The sequence below is a fragment of the Neomonachus schauinslandi genome, chromosome 5 (assembly GCF_002201575.2).
Source record: "Neomonachus schauinslandi chromosome 5, ASM220157v2, whole genome shotgun sequence".
Taxonomy (NCBI): domain Eukaryota; kingdom Metazoa; phylum Chordata; class Mammalia; order Carnivora; family Phocidae; genus Neomonachus; species Neomonachus schauinslandi.
The window spans coordinates 125554884-125567043 of NC_058407.1; the positions used below are offsets into that span (position 1 = coordinate 125554884).

Consider the following 12160-nt stretch of genomic DNA (forward strand, 5'->3'; position numbering starts at 1 on the left):
ACATTATGATGATTGGCTCTGATGTTCATAAAGTAGCAGATATCTGAGAGGCGTTCCTAATGGGAACTTGAAGGTGGGAGATAGATCCCACAAAAATCCAGGGGCCTGTGACCTCAGTGAAGTTTCTGGAAGTTTAAATGTCACTTTCCCAAGGGAAAGTAAAGTTGCTGTTCTTTGGACCACCTACAATGAAAAAAAAGGAAAAATGCTTGGTGAGCCTTTTTGTATTCGGGAAGAAATATACAGTACACACAGCATTTGAATGTGCTACTTGGATCATCTACAGAATCAATGATAATGCTACCAGTTTTAAGTAGAAACAAGGAAAAGAATGTCCTGCCACAAGTTCAGCCTGTAGTATAAGCCACGTATCACTTGGGGCTTTTTACCCATCAGGTCCAATGATACTTAAAGTGTCTGTGGCAAATGGGCATGCCATAAGGAGCCTCTGGGCAAGCACCGACAGGATAGTCACAGCACCAAGCTCTAAGATTTTGTAGCAAATCTATGCCTTGTGCTGGATATGACTATTCTCCTTTTGAAAAATAGTGGTATGTATCATTCTGAGTCCAAGGGCCTGAGAAACAGGGGACCTAATGGTGTAAATTCTGAGGGTAGGAGAAGATGAGATGAGATGTCCCAGGTAAAGGAGTGATGCAAGGAGAAAAAAGATGGAGTTGCAAATTCCTTCTTCCTCCACTTTTTGTTCTATTCAGGCCCTCAGTGGATTGGATGAGGCTGGCCCATATTGGGGAGGGCTGCCTACTTTGCTGAGTCCACTGATTCAAATGCTAATCTCATCTGGAAACATCTTCACAGACACACTCAGAAATAATGTTTAATCTGGGTGCCCTGTGGCCCATTTAAGTTGATACATAAAATTAACCATCACAGATTGCTAAGGACTTGAAAGAAATAGATTTGGAAAATGGGCGACAAGGATGTCTGGGGAAGAGGTCTGTGATGGACCTCTTGGAATGGTCAGATTATAAAGATGTTTGTGTCCCATCCACCCATTTGGTCCCCCCCAAATGAGGACCAAAGGCATTCACTGAAGAGAAGCTCTCAGTAATTAGGTGGACAAATCATGTACTCTGTGGATATCATTCTCTCTTCCTAGCCACTCCAGTGCTTGCTCAATGGACCCATGAAAAGAGAGGCCATGGTGGTAGGAGTGGGGGCTATGCATTGGTTTGACAGCATGGATTTGCTCTTACCAAGGCTGACCTGGCAAACACCACTGCTGAGAGCCTACTGAGTTAGCAACAGAGGCCAATACCGATCCCCTAATATGGTCCCATTCACTGGGGGAACCAACCAGCCACCTGGTGGCAGGCTGATTACATTGGACCTCTTCCATCTTGGAGAGGACAGAGATTTGTCCTCATTGGAACTGGCACGTTCTGGACCTGGATACACCTTCCCTGCCCCACAATGTCTCCGCCAGTAGCACTATCTATGGACTCATAGAACCCCTTACACCCCATCATGGTATCTCCCACAGCACTATTTCCGATCAGTGATTTCCATAGCATTGCTTCTTTTATAGCAAAGGGAATGCAGCAGTGGGCTCTTGGCCATGGAATTACCTGGTCTTCTCCTATACTCCATCAACTAGAAGCAACTGGACAAATTTTGAAAGCTCACTAATGTAATAGAATGGCTCCCTGAACACTCTTTTGTGTCAGTTGAGAGTCATATCCTGAAAGGAATGGGTGCTATATTAAAGAATACCAGGGGGTGCCTGGGTGGCTCAGTCAGTTAAGTGTCTGCCTTTGGTTCAGGTCACGATCTCAGGGTCCTGGGATCGAGTCCTGTGTTGGGCTCCCTGCTCAGCAGGGAGTCTGCGTCTCCCTCTCACTCTCCCTCTCAAATAAGTAAATAAAATCATAAAAAAAAAAAAGAATATCAGATGTGCTTTGAAACAGAATAATCCAGGATGCTGTTTCCCCACAGTCAGAACATACGGGTCTTGGAATCAAGGAGTGGAAGTGGCTCATTCACTTGTAAGCCCAATCATTCATTGATAGAATTTTTGCTTCCCACCCTGGCTACCTTGCGCTCTGCTTGTATGGAATTCTTAGTCCCCGAAGAGAAGATGCTCACCAGAGGACACCCTCATGGCCCGAGGTAAATCACCCTAGTCAGTGAGGCACTCTGCCTGACCTGACAGAGGAGAAGAGAAGCATGACTGACGTTTCTGTGAAGAATCCAGGAGAATGACAATCTCTCAAAGGTGCTCGTTTTTGGAAAATACATTCTGGGTAGGACTGGAAGAGTTTGGATTCTGTCAAGTTTATAAAAGAAGAGAGAAATCAGCCATGCATACAGATTTTTTTTATTTGCTTGTCTGATTGGAAAGAAAAGTCAGGGTTTTATGATCTGTTGAGTGGACAAATCTTTCCTGGGCTTCTGAGATGCTTGAAGATGCAAATGAAAAGCTTGCTTACCATCTTGTCTGTTTAAGTTACAGCATAAGACTAACACAGAGCAGGGTTGCTGGTTAATACAAAATTAATGTTAGTCCAATGACATACTGCTTTAGTGATCCTTGGTGATTATGCTAAGGTTATTACTATGCATATATTCACTTCTAGATGAACGGTCCACTTGCACCTTTAAAACATTGCCTATTTTGTTCATATTCTCATGTTGTAGTTAAACGCACATACTCCAGAGTCTGATGCTGGGGTTTGAATCCCGGCTCAGTCACTTTCCAGCTCTGTGATCTTGGGTAGTCAATTAATCTCTCTGTGCCTAAGTTTCCTTACTACAAAATGAGGATGATGGCATATGTACTTAAGAGTGTTGTTTGAAGGATTAATTAAGGTAACACATTCAAAGTCCTTACAGTAGTGCTTGGCCCACAGTAAGCAATGAATACAAGCTAGCAATTGTTAATACAATTTGGCAATGCTTGCTCAAAGTCTGCTTGCCAGGAATACAAACCATTTTATATCCCCTCTCTCTGTGGCAAACCTGCAGAATGCCTGTTAATATCTGTAATGGACCAAATTGTATCTCCTTCCCTCCCCCCCACAAATTCACAAGTTGAATCCCTGACCCCCAATGAGACTGTATTTGGAGATGAAGACTTTAGGAAAGTAATTATTTCCTTAGGTCACATGGGTGGGCCTCTAATCTGATAGATTGGTGTCCTTATACAAGAAGGAAGAGACATCAGAGATCTCTCTCCATGCAGGAAAGGAAAGGCCATGTGAAGACACAGAGGGGAGGCAGCTGTCTACAAGCCTGGAAGAGAGCCCTCCCCAGAAACCAACCCTGATGATGTCTTGATTTTGGACTTCTGGCCTCTAGAACTGTAATAAGAGAAATGTCCGTTGTTTAAGCCACCTAATCTGTGTATTTTGTCATGGCAGCCCTAGCAGACTAAGACCATGACATGATAAAGTTTCCTAATTTACATGTTCAGTGAGAGACAAGTGAGCAGTGCTGACACATGGTGTCGGAGGTCATCCTTGAACACCATTTACCCATCGTGTGAAAGTCTGGTATCTACCATGGGGCGTGTGTGTATGTGTGGGGGGGTCATATACACTATCAGGACTACTGTTCACTTGATTCCTTCTAATGATACCTATTTTTTTTTTTCTGCAAAATTCATCAAAGCCCTAGGCTGACTACTAGATATGCAGGTATTAGTTATTATCTGTGAGAAGCCCTCACTCTTACTTCTATCTGCTTTTAGGCTCATCACAGCGGACTTTGTAGGAATAAGAACTTGGTTGACTGAGTCACTGATCAGATTCTGGGCTAATGTGACTGCATGTCAGCTGGGGCCTCCCATACCCTCACCAGCTGGGCAGTGCTGGCTGGAGTACTGATCATTCCAGTTCTGGGGATGCCCAAAGGCCTCCCTTGGTTGTCCCCCTATTGCCTGAGGCTGCCCTTCTCACCGCTTCTTCCTCCGGAGTCCCTGTCCTGCAGGCGTGGGATCTGGACCACAGAGTTGCCTTTCAGACTACAGTCACAATGAGCACTCATGAATTAAATTGCCCTAACTGAAGATTTAGGGATCACAGAAAGAAGATTTGGGGGCCATAGGGAGGTGAGGCACAGCCTTGAAACTTCCTCTCCTGCTTCTTTATCCTCTTTTCTCCTTACCTTTCCTTCCAGAATTCCCTAAGAACTTTCCCTTCAGTGCATGGAAGGATTTAGCTGGGTTCCAAGACTCAGACTTGCAGAAACCCTAGTAAATAAGATGCTTATAGGACAAAGAGTCTTCCATTTTAATGCAGTTCTGCTTATACATTTATTATAAATATATATTACATCCAATATATATGACGTGCAGCACGGAATGCATGATTATATGTACGATGTAATACATATGTAAAAATATTATAAATATAGTTATAAATAAACATCCTCTTTTTTCTTCTTACTACATTAGGAACACTTAACGGCAATCTGGGGATAAAACGAGCTGCTGAGCTGAGAGAGAAAGAGACTGTTGAGTCTGAGTCTCATCAGACTCACGCATTGACTTGTGAAAAGCTGGTTGGAATTTACTTCCTAATTTATTCCACAGGTGTAGGGTGTTCAGAATCTGGCAGTAGGAATTACATAAATCATGCAGCTTTAGGAAAATCAGGACAAAACGGCTTTTCAAATCTTTATTAAGGGTTTCCTAAGATTATCATGAAATAATAAGCAACATGAAAGAGAGTGAAAGAGAGAGAACTCTCCAAAAAAGTTTATTAGCCCACGCTGAATTTCCTAATTCACCTCTGCGAAGCAAAAGTCAGATTTGATTTCTACGCGTTTTGACCCTAAAAGAACTACACAGAAAACGTAAACGCGTCTACCGAGGAATCATGCAAAGCAACAACGATCATTGTCAGGAGACCGCGGGTTTGGAACAGGCTTTCCGTCTGGAAAAGCTTTAACCCAGCGCATCCCTGGGGCGCTGGAGGAGGGCTGGGCCGCCGCCCCCGGCAGCGAGTGACCTTCTCGCGCAGCCCCCGCACTCCCCCCAACTCCGCGCGGGGGCCTGGGCGGTGGGGCGAGACGGACACGGCGCGCTGCGGCTGCCGAGCGCCCCTGGCCCGGGGCCCACCTCCGCCGCGGCCGCCCCCCCGCCCTGTCCCGCCGCCGCCCACGCCCCGTCGCGGGGGGCAGGCCCAGGAGGCGGGCGGCTGGCCCCTTTAAAGCGTCGCGGGCGAGGGCCGGGCGCCGTAAGCTCGGCGGCTGAGAGAGCGGCGCTCCGAGCCCAGCGCGCAGGGCTGCCCTTCGCCGGCCGGCGGGGCGGCGCTGTCGGCCCCGGGGCGGGTGCTCCGGGCTCGCCGACGCCTCTCGCTCCCGGCGGCCGCGCGCCACCCCGCTCTGTCCTGCTAGTCCCGGGAGTCCCCGCCATGCGCCCAGGCTAGTGCGCCCAGGGCGCAGCGCCGACCCCGGCCGCGCCGGCCGCCCGCTCCCGCCGCAGGCATGCTGCGCCCGCTGCTGCTCGCGGCGCTCTGCCTGGCCGGCCGGCTCGGGACCGCCCGCGGCTGTCAGCTGCCCTCCGAGTGGAGACCCCTGAGCGAGGGCTGCCGCGCCGAGCTGGCCGAGATCATCGTGTACGCCAAGGTGCTGGCGCTGCACCAGGAGGTGCACGGCCTGTACAACTACCTGCCGTGGCAGTACGAGGCCAGCGACGCGGGGCTCTTCTACTCGGCCGAGATCGAGATGCTGTGCGACCAGGCGTGGGGCAGCATGCTCGAGGTGCCCGCGGGCTCCAGGCTCAACCTCACTGGCCTGGGCTACTTCTCGTGTCACTCCCACACCGTGGTCCAGGACTACTCGTATTTCTTCTTCCTCAGGTGAGCGCGGCACGTCCCGCCCACTCCTTCTCCTGCAGCTATCCGCGTGACTTCCCGAGGGCCCCGTTATCCGGAGCCAGGTCAGGAACAACAGGGAATCCTGTCCGTACCATTTTGGAATACGCCTTGGGCTCCTTTCCTTACTCTCTATTCTCTCTGCTCCGTGGGACGTCTCGACAAAGGTCCTGGGGTGTATTTGGCTAAGGCTGTTAAAACACAGAACAACACCCCAAGACAGGGATGATTTCAGTGCTTAAAGCGTTGAAGAGTGTTTCAGGCAAAAGCCCAAAATAGTTTCCAAAAATCCATTTGACTCTTCTTTAAATTTATACTTTTAATTGGATTCGCTGGGAGTAGCTTGGGATGGTGAGGGGGGTAAACACCAGACTTTGAAATCAGATTCTCGTTGGAATTCTGGCTCTGCTCTTCCTGTGATTTCTGAGCAAATTGTCTTTTGAAGAACCTCCGGATCCTCAGTTCCATAATGTGAGAAACCGGGTTATGCCGAACACCTGGTGCAGGTTAGCTGCAGAAGGAATAGTCACTCTTTTCCCCACCTGCTTAAATGCCAGGATAGGCATGGTGTGGAATGCCGCGCAGCTGTCCCTTTGTTTCACCCCCTTATCCACCACCAGCAGACCTCAGCGCTGGGCTTTTCAAAATAGCAAAGGTTTATGTGGGGGCCTGCTGGGGGGGGGGCGGCGAAGACCTGGCTTGTAGTGCTTTGAAGAGTATAGGTGAAGCAGGCAGGAGGTTCTCTCTGACTGGAGACTCCTGGAATCCTGTCAAGTTCCATGAAAGTTGGCCTGCAGTCAATTCGCGTGTATAAGAATTCAGTCAATGGGTTTGAAGCAGGTGGAACCCTAAATGCATTGGCTGTCTCCCGTTGAATTAGAGTGATGTAGAGCAGCTGAGAGAAGCCTTGAACTGGAATGTAACCTACCTATCAAGCTAGTGAGTGAATTAATCCACAGTTGAGGCTGGTAATGGTTCCAGTCTTCCCAGTCCCTGAAGCAGCAACAAGGACTTTTGGAATGGCTAGGACCCCAGTCTGCGGATTCACTTTTAACCTCTTGAGATTTCACATCCCTCTGAGAAAGAAAACCGTGAGCTCCACCGAGGGGCGTTCATAAGCTCATGGCAACACATGTTTCCCGTATTGAAGCCAGAACCTCTAAGTTTAGATTACATGGCGTGCTTTGTGTTGGCTTGAGTGGTTTAGTGAGATTAAGTTGTTTTTCTTTTCTTTCTTTTTAATTGCTGGGGAAGTATAGTTTCTAAATAAAGTCAGCAAGGAGTGAGCTAGTATTCTTGATACAGAGAAACTTAACTCAGATTTCTCGTTTCTCTTTAGGAAGGATACTGAGACCCCAGCTATAAAGCTATTAATCACTGAAACTTTATTTTCCAAAGAAAAAAGAGCTGGAGGACTTGAGCAGACGTTATTTTTTCCTGATTTTTATCATGAAAGAGCTTTGTCCAGTGGCTCTGTGGTGGTCAGCCAGCTCTTTAATCTTTCCCTCTGACATATTTACAAAAAGTTAGGGCAGAAATACAGAGTCAACTGGTAGTCTGACAGATTTCCATTTCACAGGGCTGTGTTGCCCTGAAGTTAACTGCATACAAATCATTCCTCCCCTGTTATTCTGGGACGCAGTGAGACAACAGATTCTGGGCAGTGTCACAGGGGAAAGTGGTAGTGGAGGCTCCCTGGTGAGCCCTACATCCCCTCTTTGTGCTGGAGGGTAACTTCGACCTCTTCTCCCTCTACGTGATTTCTTTATCTTTCCAACAGGTGATTTATTCTTAGCTCTATAAAAATGTTAACATCTATATTGCACTCACTCTATGCCAGACACTTTATCTAATGCAGTCCTTCCACTACCAGCAAGAAAGTGCTATTCTCCTCCTCTTTTTACAGACTGGAATAGTGAAGCTTAGATAATCGAGGAAATTCATCTCTCTTTCGATAGAAGATCAGTAGCAATGGCAGGATTCAAACCTGGGTCCTTAGAACTGGCTTTCCTTTGATCAAGAAACAAGGAACACTCGGTGAGAAAGAAGGCCACTTGGGAGACCTACAAGTAGACCAACACATATGCATCCCCACCCCCTGCAGCCCTTCACCTAAACTCCCCTCTGGGAAAACCTTAAGGATAGACTCATGCAGTGTGAGGCAGAGAAACATTTAGAAATAGTAAGTCCTGTAATGAGAGCCATGTGAGACCTAGTTGCGTAATGGCAAGACCATCAGTCTTTACAACTCTTGATTAAGGCTGCTATACCCTATGGCTGTCCAGTCTACAGTTCTGCTTTTTTTCTTTTTTTCCCATTAGGATGGATGAGAATTATAATCTCTTGCCTCACGGAGTCAATTTCCAAGATGCCATCTTTCCAGACACTCAAGAGAACAGAAGGATGTTTTCCAGCCTTTTCCAGTTTTCGAACTGTTCTCAAGGGCAGCAGTTGGCAACTTTTTCCAGTGACTGGGAGATCCAGGAAGACAATAGGGTAAGAACTGGCTGTTCCCTGGGTCACAGCAAAATAATAGACCAACTACATCTTGTCTGAATTCCGTGACCAAAGGAGTCAAGAGTGCTCTTCCAGAAGCCCAGACCAAAGAGTATTATCCCTCCTGTTACTCTGGCCGTTAAAAACAAAACAAAACAAACCCCAAAACACTGCTCATAAACTGGATTCCTGAGGCTTTACTCTGGGGTTCCTCATAAAGTGAGAGAACAGATGGAATGAAGGTTGGCACATGGCCTCAGTTTCCTTTTCTGTGAAATGGAAACCGTCTACATCATAGGGTTAATGCAATATGATTTAACTATGTAAAAAAAAAAAATATTAAAGCCTTTAACCTAGTGCCTGGCAGAGTAAGTACTCAGCACATGAGAGCTGTTAGGACTATTATATCATTACTGTCATTGATTGCATAAGGCTCTAGGGACTCTTCTAAGGGAGAAGAAAAAGTCCTCAAAGAAATGGTTGTCCGAGCTAACACTTTCATGATTGTTAACTCTAGTTGTGAAGACCTAGAGGTACAGGGTGGCCAAAGTGGTTGTGGAATTGTAAGGGTTAAGATAATTTGGGGTCTGAAGATATAAAAGGGACCTGCCCCTCTGGGACAGATGCCAGAGTTGGAGGCAGATTTTGAAGACTGTCCCTTTCCCAAACGGCATTGCCATACTGGAGCTGGGATGATGTAAGACTGGGTCAGTAGAGGAGGTGGCCCCAGTCCCAGTCTCCCATCCGAGATGTTTTTAGGACAGTGTGACAGACTGCTGGGAGCATTCTGATGTGGGGTTTGAGGTATCCCATGGGACAAGGACTATTTTTATGGGTTGATGAATTAATTTGCACATGGTAAGTGGCTCCCATGGGTCCCCAAGTCTAGAAGTGTAAAATGGTAGTCAATGGAGTTTCTCTCCCACCTCTGATGCCCGCCCAACCCGGTTCCCACCTACTCTACAAACAAGTAGCTATTGTTCCTAGTTTCTTATAAATGTTGGAGTATTTCCATCCAACAAATAATTCAAACTTGTGTTATTTACTGTTGTCTTTGACACAAATGGTAGCCCACTATGCACACTTTGCTGTGCATTGCTTTTATTCACAAGTACATTCTGAAGATCTTTCTATATCAATGCAGATAAAGTTGCCTTAAAGGCTGCCTAGTGTGTTCCATTGTGTGCATGTGTCACAATATATTTGATCAGGTCCTCTGTTAATAGGTGGTTAGGTTGGTTTCCAGTACTTAGCTATTACAAAGAGTGTGGACATGGAGGATATTATACATACCTCATTTTGTGGGACTGCAGAGTCCAATCTTTAGCCAATATTGTGTGCCTACTATAAAGCGCTACTGTGTTAGATGCTAGTTTTTCAATGTTGAGCAAAATACAAAGTGCCTGTTCTCCTGGAGTGTGTAGTACTAGTGTTGGTGATTGACAGAATCAAAAGACCCCATTAATGATTGCATACTTTTAAATGGAAACCTATGCTCCGAAAAAATCCAGGAATCTAGCCTAGACTTAAGGGTTAAGAAAGCCTTCTCTGTTGACTTGATACTGGAGCTAAGATCTGATGGATGAAGAGGCATCCTAGTTAATGTTGGGATCAAGGAGAGAGGAGTGCAGTCCAAAGTCCCTGTGGTGGCAGAGTTCATGGTGCCTTTGAGGGAATGAAAGAAAGCTACTTGTCTGGAGCAAAGGGAGTGAGTGAGAAGGATGGGACAAGAGTTGGAGGTGGGGCTAGATCTAGTGAGGATTTGGGCTTTGTCCTAACTGTAATGGGAAACCTTTTATGTTGTGAAAGGAAGGGGCGATGGGGATCAAATTTACATTTTGAAAGACCAACTGGGTTGGAAGGAATCCAAATGATGTGGTGAGAACAGGTAGTAGTTATAAAAGCTACCAGGTAGTTGCTGGACTATGGTAGAGGCAGTAGGGATGGAGTGAAGTGGAAAAATTGGGAAGAGCTTTAGAAAATAAGTAGGTGTTCCTGATGGTTTGGTTGCAAAGGAGGTGGAGGAAGGTCAAAGATAACTACTGGGTTTCTGGCATGTGAACTGCATGCTAGGACAGACACGGAGAAATGTGAATAGGAAAGGTTTGGTAGGGGAATTCATATGTCAGCTGCTGAACGTACAGAGTTGAGGTGTTTTTGAGCCATCTGAGCCATTTTGCGCCAAGTGAGATCTTGAATAGTGGTTGGATCTATCCGTTCAGAGCTTTGAGAAGAGCTCTAAGTGGCAGATAGACCTTGGGACTTAACAATGATTAGATGTCAGTTGAGGCTGGTTGTGAATGAGATTTTCAAGAGAGAGCACATAGAGCAAAATATAGGCCCTAGGGTAGGACTGAGCCTTGTGGAATGCGAATACTGGTTGAGAAGGAACAGTCAGAGAGGTAGAAGAGTCAAGGAAAGCTAGAAGAGTCAAGGGTAACAGAGTGTTTCTAGAAGAATGAGTGATCATCAGAGTCAAAAGCTGTTGAGAAGTCAAGTAAAATGATGACTGAGGAGTAACCTCTCTTTGGTGACCTAAATGAGGACAGTTTCCATAATATGAGGGAGTAAGGTAGTGGGGCATGAGTGAGGGTAGACAACTCTTTGATGAAGTTTGCCTGTGGATGGTTTAATACATATAATAAGGCTGCAGGTGAAGTGTAGAATAGTTGAGGGGAGGGCTTTTGTTGTGTTTAAAGATGGCAGCCTGTTCACACCACTTGGTCTCTGTTTTCCTACTCCTCAGACGCTGTCTATTCAAGTCGACTGAACGACCCAAGGGCAGGGATATCTGTTTCGTTTACTGTTGTATACTTGGTGCATTTTTTTATGGGTCTTACACATTTGTTAAATGAATCCTGTCTCTCATCCAGACAGATCTGATGTCTAAGGAAGCAGAAGCCTCTGTCTCTTTCTGCCTCATTTTCTACATTAAGATCGAAAATCCATATACAGTAAAAATCACTCTCTTGCATATGCTGTTATGAGTTTTAATAAATGCACATTACCGTATAATCACAACTACAACCACAGTGCAGAAAAGTACCATCACTGAAGAGAACCTCCCTTCTGCCCTCTTTTTGGTCAGACCCTACCCTCACCTGAACTCACGGGAACCACTGATATGTTCTCCAACACTAGTTGTGCATTTTCCAGACTGTCCTATGAATGGAATCTACAGTATGTTTTTTTTTTTTTAATTTTGGCTGCTTTTACTTAGCATAATACATTTAAAATTGTGTTGTTTATTAGTAGTTCACTTTGTTTTTAATTACTGAATATTCCATTGTAGGGATGTATCATGGTTTTATTTATCCAGTCATCAGTTGAGAGAGATTTAAGTTCACAAATTTAGACTACTAGACCTTCCATAAAGACACATGTACAGGTTTTTGTATGCACATAAATTTCAGCGTGTCTTCGGTAAATACCTAGGATGGGTTTGCTGGGTCATACCGTAAGTGTGTGTCTAACTTTGTAAGAAACTGCAAAACTGTTTATGAGAACAGCAAAGTTTTGCATTCGTATTAGCAATGTATGCAAGCTCTAGTTCTGCATCCTCATCAGTACTTGGTATGGTCAGAAAAAATAGACTTTCTAATAGGTGTGTAGTAGTATCTCATTGTGTGCGTGTGTTTGGTTGGTTCTTAGATTCCACATCTAAGCTCATATGGTAATTGTCTTACTCTGTCTAACTTATTTCACTTAGCATAATGCTCTCAAGGTCCATGCTTCGTCCATTGTTGCAAATGGCAGGATCTCCTTTGTAAAGGCTAGATAATCTTTGTGCGTATATATACACCACAGTGTCTTTATCCCTTCATCTG

The 12160-nt window shown here is 45.6% G+C and overlaps 1 protein-coding gene across 1 annotated transcript in view; it reads left to right on the forward strand.

The window, feature by feature from the left end:
* The first annotated feature begins 5215 nt into the window (after positions 1-5215).
* The window catches only part of CCDC3 (coiled-coil domain containing 3), a 118132-nt gene continuing 111187 nt past the window's right edge, over positions 5216-12160 (forward strand). The window contains exons 1-2 of the mRNA XM_021696719.2: positions 5216-5822; positions 8159-8333. Of these exons, the coding sequence (XP_021552394.1) occupies positions 5449-5822; positions 8159-8333 (549 nt within the window). The 5' untranslated portion in view covers positions 5216-5448. The remainder of the gene's footprint in view (positions 5823-8158; positions 8334-12160) is intronic.